The sequence below is a fragment of the Stegodyphus dumicola genome, chromosome 9 (genome assembly GCF_044657685.1).
Source record: "Stegodyphus dumicola isolate Sdum_Otavi_A_Nest chromosome 9, ASM4465768v1".
Taxonomy (NCBI): domain Eukaryota; kingdom Metazoa; phylum Arthropoda; class Arachnida; order Araneae; family Eresidae; genus Stegodyphus; species Stegodyphus dumicola.
In genome coordinates this window covers 91852574-91870523 of record NC_140776.1, presented here as the reverse complement: position 1 = coordinate 91870523, position 17950 = coordinate 91852574, and the positions used below count along the sequence as shown (strand labels likewise).

Below are 17950 nucleotides of genomic sequence, written 5' to 3'. Positions count from 1 at the left end.
GCACTTTTCCCAAGCCAGCTTCAAATCGCTCTCTCTCAGAAAGCAACCATCCAATCAGACTGTTTAATTTGCTGGTAAAAATTAAGGAAAATGTCATTTGTAAATTATGTGCTTAGTAAATCATTTAAGATGCCTGCTGCGCAAATAATTTGATTTCGAATCTAAACATAGAGTTACACAAATCCAAATATCATTGATTAAATTAAGCTATACGTGGGGGTTATATCTAAGCCTAACAAAATAATAAATATTTGATCAAAACTGGCATCCGGTTATTAAACATAAAACTACCATTAATACAATTTACAATATAATTAATATAAATCTTTAAATCAGCTACATGCAAAGCCGCATTTTTATTTAACATTTCTATGAGTTCAAAGCAAAGGATTCCCCCCCCCGTGTGTTTTTACTGATTTTTTATTCCCTAGCATTAGACAATTTTCCGGGAACACTGAAATATCTTAAAATTTTAAATAATGGCATATAAAAGTTCCTGAACATGAAGATCTGGGCAAGTTAGAAGTTAAAGAAAACAGTTTTTAGTTTATGAGGATTTTGAAGTCTCTCAAGAAAGGATTTCATCCAAACGAATTTAAAAAAAAAAAAAAAAAAAATCAACATTTTCGTAAGTTTTAATGTGATTCTCTTAACTGCTGAGAGAATTGATTTTATACTGAATTAGACCAGAAATAAGAATTTTCAAATACACAAAAAGTAATATGAAGTGCAAATTATTAAACGTTAACAGAAATGTTTATATTTTTAATACACTGCAGATCGAATTTTCTTTTGCATCATGATGCAATACTTATATTATTATATAAGTAAATCCGGTGTTCGATTTGCAATGGATAACTCTAGTAGCTTGAACCATGAACAGCAGTAATATTCGTTGTAAATAGACTCAAAGTTTCTAACACTATCAATTTAGTTTTTCAACAAATTCATTCTGGAAGTTTTTCTTGCATCAAAGAAATTTAATGATTATAATTTTAGATAGCCCATTTAAATGTTATAATTTAAATCATCTTTTGAAGTTGTTCAATAAATCGTTAAATTTACTTCAGTGTTTCAACAATAAATTATATGTATAGGGTTATCGTAAAGTTACCATTCCACAGATGCCAATGTACGCTGCCCTCCAAAAATTAAAGAACAGCATGTTTTTTGTGTCTAATTTGAGAATGAAGCAACATAGAAATTTAAAGGACATGTTCACTAAACAGTCCTTTAATGAACGCGACATAGAATGTTTCTAAAGTTTAAAACAAACATGAATTACAACAAAAAATTGCACTCTTGGAAGAGAAATCCAGCCTTGAAGAAACAGTATATTATGAACAAAATATACATACAATAATTATAATATATATACAATAATTTTTGTATTTTACGTGAGATGAGATCACTTTGGGTCACGTGATACGAACCGGCGAATCAGGATGTTGAACCATGAAAGCATAGTAAATTCTTAAATTAATATTATTTTAGAAATTTATTGTCTTTATTTATTGGCCTTTTACACAATTTTAAATCATATTAATATGTTTGTGCCTTCAAAATAAAAAAAAAATTCTTAGAACTAAATTTTTTTATGTGTGTACTGTATGCTGTCGGCAACTAAGTCTGCTTGGTGAGTTTTGCGCCGGCGAAACGGAAAAGTACCATTAATTATATATACACGCACATACATTTTTTTTCTTTTCACAGATCTGTTTATATGCATGTAGTACAGCGTATAAATAAGCTCATCAATTGAGGGACTAGTTGGTTAATTAATTATTATAAGGAGTATGAAGGCTTTTTACTAACTATTACCTGCATTAAAATTCTCTCTTGAGTTGTAGTATGTACAGTTTTGTATATGCGAATTTTTCAGCTAGAAGATCTTTCCGTTAAAAGAAGCACAGAATTTAAGACCCAACCACACAAGTACTTCATTATTTATAACTAAATTTATGAAAGCTCTCAGATAAAAGCAGCCAGTCGAAAATAATAGATTTTTTTGCGAAAACTTAGACCACAGGAAGCAAGATACTCTGAAGAGCGGTGAGGAAATTTCGAGAAAAGAAAAACGTCCTCGTTTAATAGCTATTAATATTGATGATCAAGGAAGCATTTTGGAATATCGGTATACCTTTTTAATCTAATCCATTTTATTTAATTATTTATTTTACAAATTCCTTGATTCGTATAATACAGATTCACATAACACACACTTCTTAGGCAGCTTGCTAACAACCATGTTACTTTTCTTAAACTCCGCAGCAGCTAATCTGAAAATTATTCATTCACGAATGAAAGACGTGCGTTTTTGTAAATAAAAATATAACAAACTTGAGATTTTTAAGCTGATAAAAATGAAAAAATAAAAGTGAATGTGAATATTATAAATTTCCTTTTGATAGCCCCCCCCCGAAAAAAAAATCTTGAAAGCCGAAAGACATCTGACGATGTTAATCCAGTAACTTTTAGCTTAGAAAAGTAAAAATATAAACATTGCTATCAAGCCAATTCATCATAACATATCGTAATTGGCGTAATGCAGGCTTCAGCTGCAGTTATTTATGTTACATATCTTGCTTTTCAATCGTGCATTTTGGTACAGCTGCCCCGGAACGTATCTGTTTCAACCTTAATATAGTTGGCTGTCCGCCAAGCTGCAGGTGGCAGCTAATGGCGCCAAAATGCTGGCAAAATTCACACATGCTTCAGCAGCGAACCGAAAATTCATTTTTTTTTTATCACTGAGTATGTTGCAATCAAAGTTTAAGATACTCAAAGGTCTTCATACACGTTTTCGACTCTTTTATCTTCCTTACTATGATACCAAGTGCATTTGGGGGGGGGAGAAATTAAAGACTTTACTTTTAAATGTAATGGATCTAAATGAAGAAATGCATTTTCTAACACAGCAGTGAATTACAAGATTACTCATTCTGATCGTATATCATATTTAGATTTTTGAAAAATATTTTCAGAAATAAAAAGTTAGGACAAAAAAGAACTTTTAATTTACGAGCACCGTTTTCAATATATAATATTTACATATATTGCCTTCATATTTCAATCCATTATCATTACGTAAAGAAACAACAAATATCTCTTACTGTGTATTAATGTAAGAGTTCCTAATTTTACATTTTATGATACTTACGTTTAATTGCAGCCACCTTAGTAGAAGCCACAAAAATTTGAGATGTAATTAAACTCTGGCAAGCATGCACATAACAGTTCTTTAGGTAACCATAACCATCGTTAGCTCCAATCCTAAAATTCACAGTATCACCGTTTTTTCTTCTTTATAAAATCGCCAAATGACACCATGGTGGTTGCGCTGATACGTAAGTAACATTTTCATGGTGCAGAATGAATTTCCTTTTTAACTTAAATAGTGAGCTTGGCAATAATAATAGTAGTAAATCATAGCAATAATTATGCCAAGAATTACTACTATTATTATTATCACTCATGAATTCTTGGCAATAATAATAGTAATAATAATAATAATAATAATAATAATAATAATAATAATAATAATAATAAAGAATGCCTTCGTTAAGGAATTTCTAAATCTGGTTCGTATTCAAGTTATTCATACAAATAACAGCGCAGATACGCATGCCGCCAGTTCGCGCGGTAAGTTTCGAACTGCTAAGATTCCACTAGTAGGCCCTGAAATAGCAGAGCGAGAAAAAAAGCAGGCATAATTAAACACAAATCGTAATAATAAAAAGTTGGTTGCCTTTACCATTCTGATAGCCTTTTTTAGTTTGCTGACCAGATAGTATCAATTAAGGACACAAGCAAACAAAATTCTTTTCCTACTTAACCTACGAGTTCTATTGCTTGTTCCAAGTCTTGACTATTATACTTGTTTTAAGTCTTAGAGATATTCTTTTTTTTTTTTTTTTTTTCAGATGCACGAAAATGTGATTAAAATGTTTATAATGGAAACGTGTAGTAAATGGCGATAGAAATGTCTTAATACGACTGAATAATAATAATACACATTTCGTTCAATGTTTTGAAATCGCTTTGTTTACACAAACAGTAGCAATGTTTTACAGAGTTAGATATCTATTATAATTTAAAAGGTAAAATTTTTATGCATCTGGAATAGCAGAAACTCGAGAATTAATTGTTGACAATCCGGCAGCTGCGCACTTTAAATCGAATGGTCAACATTCTGATAGCATAATGTAACGTTGTTTAACGTAAAGGAAAATCTGGAAACATCAGATTACAAATGTTTCTAATCTTTAGATTAAACACAGTTTGCAATACAAGAAGGTGTTCATTTGAAACTGAAAGGAAGAGAGGGTAAAAATATTTACGACGGAGGCAACTCCTTGAATCTGCTGCCGTGGGTTTCCTTTCAATGCATTCCCCTACCTATTCATAATTTTAAGAAATTTCTCCTTCATATTAACTTATTTAACTGCTTACTTTTGTGCGTAATACTATATTCGACACATTAGGAAATGAAATGAATAAATCATTCGCGAGGCACGTCAACGAAATAAATGCAAACGATGTAATTCTCTTGTGAGAACTAAAATTTAACAGTAACTAACTGATGGTCTGACTGCATAATGTTGTTAACAAATTTGATATATTAATTAGTAAAATTAATTAAAACACGAAAGGAAAAGACACGAAGTTACCGGAGACAGGAAATGTAACAGCTGTATAGGTAATTACCAGAGATTTTAATGAGAATTAATTATTAAAAATAAGTTATATTTCCTAAACGATAATTAAATGACAAAATTAAAGTTTTACTAGTTGGAAAACTCATCCATCTTGTTTATAGTATCTTAAGGTAAAGAAATAATGATGGCTAATATGATAAACATTTTCCTATTCCGAATTAAATTTGAAAACTGCCTTACTATTATGAACATAGACTGTCATATTAAATGAAAATTTACGACAGATAGAAGCTTTCAAACATTTAATACTGTATCCACTACAGAACATTTCAAAGTGTTTGGTTAGTTAATTTTCAATAGCCCGGCTTCTTAATTCTGGCTACTTCTTCGGTATAAGATTAACCAGGTTAAGAAACAGCAAAATATTCCAAAATTGTAACGAATATAATTTTATTATAAAATCGTTCCCCTCATAATTAGAAAGTCTATAGGTAACGTTAATCACATTTACTTATTTCAGAGATCTTAATAGAAACTTCCTAAAAGAGTTTCGAAAAGAAGATATTTCTGTCTTAAATATGATTAACATGCTTCTAAAAGAATAAAAAACATGTATCCGTTACATATTATAATTCTCATTTATCAGCAAATGGATTTGCTGAAAATTAATTGCAACTTGACAATCAAATATTTTATGAAAACAGAAGCCGAAAGTCGCTGACCAGGCACGACCAGGTTCAGATCTCTACGAAGGAGCTGACTGCATGGGCATTTTAGTGGTTCTACCCATTTATAACGTTCAAATGAATCAATTTCTTTTAGAACGTCCTTCATGAAAATATCTGTCTGCTTTAAGCTGACGATGGATATCTTCGAGGAAAGCTAATACATGCGATCTTCCTTCAATTACTGACATAGAACCTACGACAGATTACTAATTTTCTGCCATTTTTCGCTTTTCGGTTGAAAAAAAAAAGATAATGGGCCATAACTAGAAACAGGTACTGAACGAGAATATATCTGGGACCTCTAGAGATACGCCTTTCCTATCTCTTTTGCCTCAAAAGTAAAGGTAACGTAATAAATGAATTGTAGGAGAAACATGCAAAATTTTATTTAATTTTAAATTTAAAATTACGTGCAAGAACTACATTAGTTTGGCGAAAAGCTTTAATAAAATTCTTCCGATTTCGAGATGATCAGATCAGGCGTTTTTCAGAGGCAATTTTTTCTTTCAAAAATGGTAGAGGCAGCAAGTATTTTATATTGAAAATAATGAATGGAAACAAGCAAAAAAGAATGCATTACTATCTGGCGAGGAAACTAATAATGAAAAGTGAAAAATTTAAGTTACCAGAATTATAAAAAGTTAGGAAGAGCTTGACTGGAGTAATGCTATGATTAACGTTGTGAATTTGAAAAGCTGTACAGATTTCTAATTCACATTCTGAGGAAGCTTTATGAAAAACTTTCGCAGAACTGATATCCGAATTGTTATTTAGAGTACAACTATGACTGGATGTAGAGGATTTGTTTAGTTATCCTTTCGAATAAGAGATTTGTATTCCTTACCGCAAAATTTTAGCATTTTAGAATACGAACATTTACTTAAAGATTTTCATATTCACAAAACTTGATCTTTTCTAGTAAATGACATAATTTTCACTCTATGTTTCACTAGCATAATTCTAAAACGTTCGTTTTAACGTTTCATTACTATTCCCCTCGATAAATAGCGTTATGATAATTTTTTCCTTGATTCTCCCACTGCTTTCGATATAAAATGGATATCGCGTATCCCATTTTTTCACAATTTCCTTTGCTCCTGAAGAAAAGGGATTTGTGTCTGATCCCCTCGAAATAGAAAGAAGTTTATTCAAAATCTGCGCCAAATTAAGATAGTAGTTTTTTTTGGGTACTCTTCCGTTTCGCCGGCGCAGATCTCGCCAAGCAAACTTTATTGGCGACAATATACACATAAAAAATGTTAACAAATGTTAGTTCAAAGATGTTTTTATATTTTGAAGGCATAAACATTTTAATATCGTTTAAAATTTTATAAAAAGTCAACAAATAAAGACAATAAATTTTTAAAAGACATTAATTTAAGAATTTATTATGCTTTCATAGTTCATCCTAATTCGTCGGTTCATATCACGTGATCTCAAGTAATCGCATCTCACTACAAAAATCTTATTCTTTCAGTAATTACGTATATTAATTTCAAGTTAAATCTTGATTTGAAATGAAAGTTTAAATGCAAGAATTTTTTCAATTCGTACGAATAGCTTACTCAGAAATTAGGTAAAACCGCAGTGCTTTACTTCGCCGGTGCATTCTTATTAGAAATGGTGAATTTAACCCATGACTTTGCCTTTTCTATATTTTCACCTTCAGGTGAGCGGTGTAATTACATCCTAATTGACTTAATTACCGCGAATGGCCTTAGGGCATAAAATTGAACCACTTGGTAAAAATTCTAATTGTATGCAAGTATTGAAAGAAACAATCAATCCGATAAGAAATAGCTGCAACTTGTTTTGAAAATGAAGCGTAAAAAGTTACCAGCGATAATATTCCGTTTGGCATCAGTTATATAATATTGGCAACTTTATCCCGTGCGCCGGCAAAACAGAAAAGTACCTTTTTTTGAAATTTTAAGAAGGAATAAATGTTCAAATCGACCTCCAAAATGACCTATTGTTTAACAGTTGATATATTAAAAGTTACCGAAGAAATTCAAACGTTACGTACCTTAAGCGCAATAACCTTGGAATAATTCATATTTTTTGCCGTGGTAATTTTTGCAGGCCGAAATAATGCCCAACGACTCTCCCGATCTTTACAACAAGTAATTAATAAATGTGAAAAATTAATGAAAGAGTAACATTTCCTTTTTAATCTTTAATAAACTAATGGTGCGACTTAACTTTATCAAGTCAGTTTTTTATAAAAGAGGGATAATCATTTTAGTACGATGAACATTTTTTTTTATATGACACCCGATAAATATTTCTCATTTATCAAAGGGAAAATCTAATCTGAACAGAAGCTCCTTTAGTCTTTTTAAAAGCTACTGATTAAAAATTTCAGATTTATGACTGATAAAATAAATTTTCGAAAACAATATAGCGAACTAAAATGGCGCTAGGGTATCGTTTATCATCTTATAGCGAAACTGCTTATCACTTCATCAACCAGTACTATTCCAATACTTACGAAGAAATGGCTTACCATTTATAAAAATTATTGCCAGTCTTCACAAGAGAATACACAAATGGTAGAGGCAGCAAGTATTTTATATTGAAAATAATGAATGGAAACAAGCAAAAACGAATGCATTACTATCTGGCGAGGAAACTAATAATGAAAAGTGAAAAATTTAAGTTACCAGAATTATAAAAAGTTAGGAAGAGCTTGACTGGAGTAATGCTATGATTAACGTTGTGAATTTGAAAAGCTGTACAGATTTCTAATTCACATTCTGAGGAAGCTTTATGAAAAACTTTCGCAGAACTGATATCCGAATTGTTATTTAGAGTACAACTACTAGAACTAAAGACAACTAAAAAATTTCACGTAATTATTAAAATACGATAAATTTAATAGTGCATGAATTATAATATCTATTATTATATAATGAAGGATCTGTATTCTTAATTCTTCGCACTGTGAAAAATCGGCGCAAACTCTAGAGTCACAGTGCTAAGTTAAGGGGCTTTTCACTGAAAACTAAATAATCTGTAAACTTTTTGTTGCCGCTCTGCAGTGTCTGGCATATTTATGTTTCAAATTGAATCAGAAAACTCAGATTTAGCCATAAACATATATCAAAAGTGTGAGTTTTCACTCGGAAAAATGCAAAACATTTGTCTTTCGATTTCAGTCGCATTGTATAAAAAACACAGCATCCAGAGCCACCACACTTCTACTCGAACATGTCTTCTACATAAACCATAACAAATAGATGAAAAGAAGTGAATTGCCACTCGGCAAAACACAATAAATTTGGCTTTCGAATTTAATTACATTTTGAAAAAACGGTAGCATTTACAGCCACTAAATCTTTAACACTCCTACACAAACATATCTGCTCCCTGAACCACTATAAACTGATATAAAAGAAATGAGTTTCCGTTGGGCAAATCACAATATATTTGTCTGTTAAATTTAATCGCACCATAGAAAAGCGGTAGTATCTACAGGCACTCAAATCTTAACAATTCTACTCTAACATAGTCATGTGCACCTCAAAACATGTGCACCTCAAAGTCCAAATTTCGAAAGTGTTTTTGTTTTTTCTGTTGCTAATGCTCACTTGTCTGACCTATAGTCAGCCCAAGCCCAAGAAATTCCTCGTGGCAAGGATCGCAAGTTTACACCTGTTGTTTGGCAATAGCGTTGAGCACCTTACAGCTGACACTGCGATTTAGCTCAGTACCACCGCCGATTTTGATGGAGAGCACCCCCGGGGGGGGCAGGAATCCGAGGATCTGCAACACCTCTTTCCCTACCGCCAACCTCTCGAGAGGAGTTTCAGCTCGTCGCATATTAAGATTGCCTCTATGCCGCACGGATCCTATACATTTACAAATATCCATGCCTTCTCCGGGATACGAGCCCGGGCCCTTCGGCACGGCAGTTCAGCGACGCTAAATACCATACCGGTTGGGCGGGAAAACTGACTTTTATTTACTTCATATTTTGTGACAATTCAAGTAATTTTTAATTAAAAATTAAACAACATGAAAACTTTGCATTGTCACTCGACAAAGCGTAATATATTTTAATCAGGAAACTTAGCGATTAAAGTACAGTGTGCTGGCACCCGGCAAAAAGCAATTTTTTTTATTTAATCAAAAAACTCAGTAGTTTAAAACAAATGTGCTGCCACTGCCCAAATTAAAATTTTTGTATGCTCCACGTGGCAATATGTTGCCGTTTAGGAAAACGTAAGAAAATATTTTTAATTCCTCTTCCAAATTTATTCTGTTATCAACAAGCTCAGCGATTTCAAAACAATAAATTCAGATTATTTAGAATTAGCTGTTACTATAATATCGTTAAATTACACTCCGTGGGTGTATTAAAATCAATACATATATATATATATATTTCTTTTTCATAACAACTAATTTAGACTGCCAGTTATTAAAATATTTTTTAATTTTTGCAGAAAGACAGCGTCAGTTCGCAGATTACAGACAGAAAATATATTTAAATTAACATTGAATTGAAGCTATTTAAAACTTATCTTCTTTGAAACTTAACAAACGCACTTAGTGCAATTTGGTGACTTTAGCCGGACAACTCTAATATTGAATTACTTGTATTTTAGGTTACGGCTGGTAACTGCCAGGTGATAATAATGCTAAAACATGGGAATGCTGATAAATAATTAAGTCTTGAAATTAAACAGTTTCAATACTAAGAATTACATTTATTTACGCAATGAATTAAAAGTTGTGTCGTTGGCATTAAGTTTACAAATTATATAAATGGGAATGTGGCTGCTATTACTCTTGCGCATGAATCCCATTAGGCAAACCAAACAGATGTCGTAGACCCTCGCATGTTAAAATGCTTGCTTGAAGTGAAGAAGGACAAATTCGTATATCAATCAATTTATCCATTAACATCTTCGGCTATCTGTTAAAAAAATTATCAGCATCATTCTAAGACATGTTTTTCAATGCTGCGGACAAGTTTGACTCCCATAACATTCAGTGGTATTCAATGTTGTCGAACGATTAAAAATATATTACCTCGCCTATGATATGAATACAGTATTTCAATTTTATGTCTTTAAAATATGTTTTAAATATCGAAAAATTCATATTTTTTTGTAGAACAAATTTCAGCTTTTATATTCAATAAAATTAAATCATTACCCAATATGGTACTTTTCCGTTTTGCCGGCGCAGGCGTTTAAGTCGCCAATAACGGTACAACTAATGCTGAACGTAATATCCTCGCTGGTAACCTTTTACGCCTCATTTTCAAAACAATTCGCAGCCATTTCTTTTCAGATTTATTGTTTCTTTCAATACTGGCATACAATTACATACAATTTTTACCAGATAGTTCAATTTTATGCCCTAAGGTCATTCGTGGTAATTAGTCAATTAGGATGCAATCACGCAGCTCGCCCGAAGGCAAAAATACAGAAAAGACAAAGTCAAGGGTTAAATTCATCAATTCTAATGAAAATGCACTAGCGAAGTAAAGCACTGCGGTTTTACAAAATTTCTGAGTAAATTATTCGTACGAACTGAAATAATTCTTGCATTTAAACTTGTATTCAAAATTAAGATTCAACTTTAAATTAATGTAGATAATTACTGAGAGAATTATATATTTTTGTAGCGTAGATGAGATCACTTGGAGTCACGTGCTTAGGAAAGGTGAAACAGTATGTTGAATAATGAAAGCATAGTAAATTCCTTAATTAATGTCTTTTCACAAGTTTATTGTCTTTATTTATTGATTTTTTTCAAAATTTTAAATGATATTAAAATGTTTATCCCTTCAAAATAAAAAAAGTCTTAGAACTAACATTTGTTAAACATTTCTTATGTGATACAGTATGTTGTCGCCAATAAAGTGTGCTTGGCGAGATTTGCGCCGGCGAAATGGAAAAGTACCAAAAATATTTATTATAGATGAGATTTATTAAATATGTGTATATGTATTCAAAATACGCATTGCGAATAAGTATACAAAATGTAGTAGTAAATTTTAGAAAAATGAATAGTTTTTCTCCCATCGTCGGTATGATCAAAAAATTATTCTGTTCGTTTTGTAGACCAAGGCAACAGACAAAAACCATAAAAAATCACATGATTTAGCAAATATACTAAAAGAAAAATTAAGCATTTAAAAACTGAAACGACTACAAAAGTAATGCTATGTACAGTTGTTTAACGGAATTTTAAAGTTATGTAGTTAACTTTTAAATGTCGATATTTAATTAATCTCTTTTAAATTTGGATTAGCAGTAAACCTTTTATAAAATTGAATTAGTTGTAATTTCGGTACTATTCCTTTTTGACGACCGTAAAAAAATTGCAGCGAAAATGTATGCGCAAAAGCGCCAAATCTAGCAAACGCGCCCATTTAACAGCGCGCCAAATCTAGCGCACGCGCTGATTTCAAACTGCGTAAGTTTATATAGTTCTATATTTCTTAAGACGCGATTGAAATACTAGTTTAATTTTTAAATTCTTTTTTGATTTTAATTTTTTTTTTTTTTTTTTTATCCGAAATTAACAATTTGGGAATTGCCCGTGAAGAAAAGTGTGCAATAAAATTTTGGGTAAAGTGCAGAATCACCCACTGCTTGACGCGTTTTTAAGAATTGTACATACTCGGTATCTATGTACACATCGACCTATTTTCACTTAAAAAGTAAAAGAAAATTGTCAAACATCCAATTGATTTTACCCTTGTAAAAAGCGACAGACAAATAAGTGGGCGAATCTGCACTTTACCGAAATTTTTTTCAAAGAAAAGGCATCATTCATTATAGAACATTATGTTTGAACAACCAACGAGATGAAAGTATGCTTTAGTGATAACTCGGTAGCGAAATAGAGATGCACGCATCCATTCACTTACGTTTATCAATTTTTATATAATTTTAATAATGATCCGAAATAGTTATTTACTCTTATGCTTCCATTCAGTCATGTTTAGCCTTTTTTATACAAATTATAATAATAAAAAGTATTACATGAAATTAATCTTTCATCTAATTTAAAACATCAATCTTAAATAGTTATTTGCTACTATACTTCCTTTCTTGCGTTAGGGTTGCCGCAATTATTTTTGGCAGCACTGGCATCAACAATAGTTTGGCGATTTTTTAAGGCCCTCAAAACCGAATAATACCGTAACTTCTTTTATAAAGTTGAATTATTAGTTGAATCTTTTATTAAATTAGGTTGGCATTAGAAATATGCTATGAAATCTGAAAACGCATATCAGCGATGATTTCTAGGACGATATTTTAAAACTACGATGCTTTCGGACTACTTTATTTTCAGCAATGATGGTTTATACCACGATATTTTAGCACTAAGATCGTTTCTTCTGGCTTTCTTTTCCCCTTGTACGACGAATGCTTCTTCAGAGATAAGTTATTCCCTTGTTTTCTTCGGAACGTTTTTCCGCGATGTTTACGGTGAACACCGTAGAATGTATGAATGCCCAGCTTAATATGCATCTGCAGTACAAACTTTTAGTTGGTTTGGTTTATTTAGTTGTGGACCGGCACTCAAGGGCTATCTGCCTAAGGGAAGGATGCGTTCGAGGAGGATCTTCTAAAGGAAGCTGGCGGGCATATGCTTTACACATCGGGAAACCGCAAAAACGCCCATGCAGCCAGTCCGTTCAGCGGTATTTGAACCCGGGACCGAATTACCATTGTTCAGCGACTTTACCACTTGCTCGCTGTTAGGAGAACCCACTTTTGATTCAGTGCGTAGGAAACTGCATAAACCAAATATTTACCGCAGATTTGCTGTTGCAAAATTGTTGATGTCACGGATGAGAGCACAATAGATATAGTAATAGCAGGGACATGAAACGTGAAATATTTATCAACAGAACATGCATTACATTTAGATAAATCAACCTTTTATACTGAACCATAACATGCAGAACACGTTTGTACGGAGATTACTGTATAAGAATCTTATAATCCAGACTGTCCTCTTTCTGCAGTTAAGCGCGATAGAAGTCTGTTATTCTTTTCGAGGATTATACGTATGATGAATTACGTTAATTTCCATCATCACCTTGAAAAAGAAGTATGAACAGCTATGACAGTGTAAGAATTTCGTGGGATCATAGCTATTCATTACTGAAGACACCTTTTTTATCCAGGAAACTGCACCTTTCAAGAAAAGAACACATGAAACCATACAACTGAAAATGCTTGAAAAATCTGAGGACAGAGCTGCTCACCAGCCTCCATAATCATTAGACTTAATCATCATTGAATTAACGTAGTCTGTCAAAGAAAGAAAAATGTGATGAGGCTAATTTACTCAAGGAAAAGGAGAAATTTTTGTATCAAGAATAGATTTACAAACCACTAACCATGACCCGGGATACAAATGTTCCTGTTACAAAGTAGGATTCAAGCATTGTGCAACGGTGGGTTTTGTGCCATATATACTGGGTAATACTCTCTTTTGAAGATGTTTCCGTAAGTTTGAACAACTTATATGTAATGATTTTACTGCGACAATACCTTATTTAAAACTACCAGTGTTTCCCAGACATATCAGTTCATTCTGAAATTAGCGCAGACGAGGACTATTTTTGAAGTTGTGGTATTACAGTAATTAATATCTGCATATAAAATGATAAATTGATCTTGAGAGTAATTCACTGAAATGAGGTTTATATTAAAACCTGACGCTGTTAAATGCAAGTTGTGTTAAATAATTATATTTTAATATACTGTTTAACTTCATTTTTCATTAACAAGAGCTCTTATTTAGAAATTCAAGATTTCATAACTTTACGCAATGATTCATGATTTGCACATTAAGATATAATTTTTGGTATGTAAAGTTAATATTCCTAAAAGATAATTAAGCTTTAAATCCAAAAACTTAAAATTGCACTTAATACATTAAGATTATAACGGTATTTTCAAGAGATACAAATAAATGAACTATAATCAAAAATCACACAGTACAACATTTCACGTTTAGGAGAGTCAAATTTTTGTTACGGACTGATATTGGCTATGTACAGAATTTTGATCATACAGTGATATATAATTTATCACAATCATATAGATTATAATCACAGCCACCTCAGTAGAAGTCGCGAAATTTTCGAAAGTCCCTAAACTCTAGCAACCTTGCGCATAACAGTTTTTTAGAAACTATATCCATTATAAGCTGCAGTCCGAAAATTCACGGAATCACCTTTATTTCTATAAAAATCGCCAAACTGAGCCAAGTTAGCCGCGGTAATACGTACGTACCATACACATAACTTAATGACTGTATACCTAAAAGATGTTTAATCCAGGGTTAGACAACTTTTACATTTATGTAAGAATAGAGAAATTTTTATTAAAAATCTCATATAATACTTTTACTAGAAAGATCTGGCATATTCATTACATGCATTGTATCTAGAATATACTCTGGATATCCTTCAGTTTTATATTTATTCCATCAGTCTGCGATCTAAAAGGGTTTTCCTGTTCTAGTTTATCCCAGCATTTCCTTTTAAAAATTACTCAAAAGAGCAGAAGTGAGCGAGGATATAATCGGATCCTATACAGAACGCTACTCTGATACGTCAGGAAATAACATTATTTTAAATACGTTTTCTGTGTCTCTTACCCTATTATAAAATGGCATTACTAGGCGCAGTCCGGTAGTCTAAAAACCAACTTAAAGTCGGTTAGCTAGGCTGGGCTGTGTCCAGATTTCATTACTCCATTAAGCCCAACGACTGAAGTTGCTACCCGCATAGCTCTTCCCTTAGCACGGCATTGTACCAGCGGGACTTTACAGAATATGCGTTATGTATCTAATAAAGTGGCATTTGATGCATGATTGCCAACTATGATTTTTTATGTAGAGAGTGAAACATTCATTAACATGATTACTTACTTACCACAATATTTCCTTATTCTAAACTCACCTAGTAAAGGTATTCTCTAAAGTCAGAATTTCACAAAATATGTCTCATTTTTGTATCATAAATATTCATTTCATTAATATTGATTCAGAAATTTAACATAAAAAGGAATAAAAAGAGTATTTCGAAAAAGGTACTTACGGAGATTGCTGCCACTTGAGGCAATGTCTAATAAAAATCCCAAAAAGATAAACAACCGCACATAGCACCACATATTCTTTTGAATAACACTTAACTGAGGAGCTGCTAAATGGTTAATGATTACAAACTTCGAAACTTCTTGATGTGTTCGCGATGAATATGTTAAATAACTTTACAAAAAGTATCGTGCGTTTCCTCTGCAAGCCCAAATTATTTATTTAATAATTTGACACACATAATGAAACATATATTATAATTCAGATTGTTTCGGTTGAGACATCTAATACAGTAAACATCCACACTAAAATTGGGGAAAAGATATCGAAGATCAGTTCTTTGGTCAGAAGATAAATTCACATACGTCTAGAATATAATATAAATTTAGATATCAACTTCAAGAATTCTGTGCCTTTTAATTATAAAATTACTTATCCAGTAGGGTGTTAAAATATTCAACGGATAATCCATTCGGATGACTCAAATCCATTTATAAAAATTCCAGCAAATTCACACGAAAAGGTAAAGAGGAAAATTCTTTATCACTTTATAGGTAATGAATCCTTAGAATTTAGAAGCACATACACGAGTTCAAATGTTCTGCTCATTCTCTTATTTCACAGCTGTGCAAAAAATATAAGTTAGTAAAATTTAGAATTTCTTTCCTAAATTTCGATTCTGTGTACCCTTTTTAATATTATTTTCATTCTCTTAAAAGTGAACGTTTTATTCATTACTATTCTTCATATAATAGTTGGTATCCAATGAATGCTAAGAAGATCCACTGCTTAATTTAACTTCACAGTATTCAATATCACACTAATGATTTCTTAGATAAATTTACAGAAAGAACAGTGATTCCGCAGATGACTTCGAGTTTTCTTTAAAATGTCTCAATTTGGGACAGGATGTTGCACTAACATAAATAGACATTCCCCCAAGGAATAGCCTTAAAAAAGTGGCAACGCGCAAAAAACCCTCTTGACACAACGCCTCACCTGTTACAGACAAAAATAAATCCTAGGAATTTGGAAGTCTTTAACCTCAGTTGAGACTCATCAGAACATAATGGGATTCCAAATTTAGTTGTGTGTAGTTTACAAGATAACAGAGATCCTTATCTATGTAATTTTAGACAACCGAAAGATCCACACACTGTTCCACAAATTCATAAATCAAGATTAATTGTTCTGAGACTGACAAACTTCAGAAGTTCTGTATGCAAGTACCATGATCTAAAACAGCCTTTTATCAAGAAATAGAAATCTTTATGAATCTATCAAATGAATAATTCACTGAATATTCACAATTCTTTATAATATTTTCAAATGTGCACAAAACGTCACCCTCTTAATCGCATTTTGATACGAAATGTTGATAAATTACTTTATCAAGCGTTTTTCTGAAATAAAACTATATAGCAACTTTCCGAAGTCATTCGTTAATGATTTTAATTATTCGTATTCACACGGTGATGGATGCCATATAGAAGTATCCAATAAATCTCGCAATATATCTCAGATAACAAAAGCTGGGGAGAAATAATTCCAAACAGTATGAAAGTGTTGGCGCGTGGTATTCCACCTCAGCGACAAACGAAAAAAAAATTTGAAATATATTTATTCGATTTGCACTTATATGAAGTGCGCCTAAGGAAGAGCAGAGTCCCACCGATGAGGAGGGAACTGACTGAACTGAAGCTGAGGAAGAGCAGACGATTTTTCCGCCTCCGCTTTCGCTTCAGCAGACGGCGCTCCGGTCGTCGGGTGGCGGGTAAAAGAAACAGATTTGTCGCCAAACCAACAGGTGCGGTTTTCGCGCCAATAGAAACTTTTCCAGAAGTTGAAAATGGCTGTTTGATAATTCAGAAAGAAGCGTTTATATCGAAGATTACAGTTCTCAAGTTAGAATTTTACGAATTAAAAAAAAATATATTCCCTCCGCAAAAAGTGTATTGACAGATTTAAAATTTCGATATCAAGCATTTATATTTGCATGCACCCGGGGAAAAAATAACATTAGAGTGAAATATGTATTATCGTTATATTTATTAAATAAATTAGATAAGATTAACTAACGTCCTTTAAAGTTCTTTTTTTTTTTTTTTTTTTTTTTTTTTCAAGCAAGGTTAAGAATTTGCTTTTAGAAGTTTGCTTGCTGATTTCCTGATACATACATATTTTCATTCTTCTGGCCTTTATAAGACAATCTTCAGGACTTGTTGAAATATTTGTCAGCGATATTACTAAATACTAATTTGCATGAGAGTTTACTGTTCCTCGTGATTATTTTTCATAAAAAAAAACTGTCTTTAAAGTTTGTCATTAAGGTTTGTTGCATTAAGAATTTAATCATTTAACCCTTACTATTTAATGCTACAAATTTTCCAGAATATAATATTTCAGACTATACTTTTAATCTTTCATACTTATTATTTTCCATTTGGTTTTAATTATTTTCTATCTGTAACACTTAACCAGAAA

At 32.0% G+C, this 17950-nt stretch overlaps 1 protein-coding gene across 2 annotated transcripts in view; it reads right to left on the bottom strand.

Annotated features, from left to right (window-relative positions):
* The window catches only part of LOC118188548 (protein eva-1-like), a 596222-nt gene extending 579044 nt beyond the window's left edge, over positions 1–17178 (bottom strand). For both annotated transcript variants that reach the window (XM_085823764.1, XM_085823765.1), the window contains exon 1: positions 15471–17178. In XM_085823764.1, coding sequence (XP_085679890.1) covers positions 15471–15543 — 73 coding nt within the window. In that variant the 5' untranslated portion in view covers positions 15544–17178. The remainder of the gene's footprint in view (positions 1–15470) is intronic.
* Positions 17179–17950: the final 772 nt, after the last annotated feature.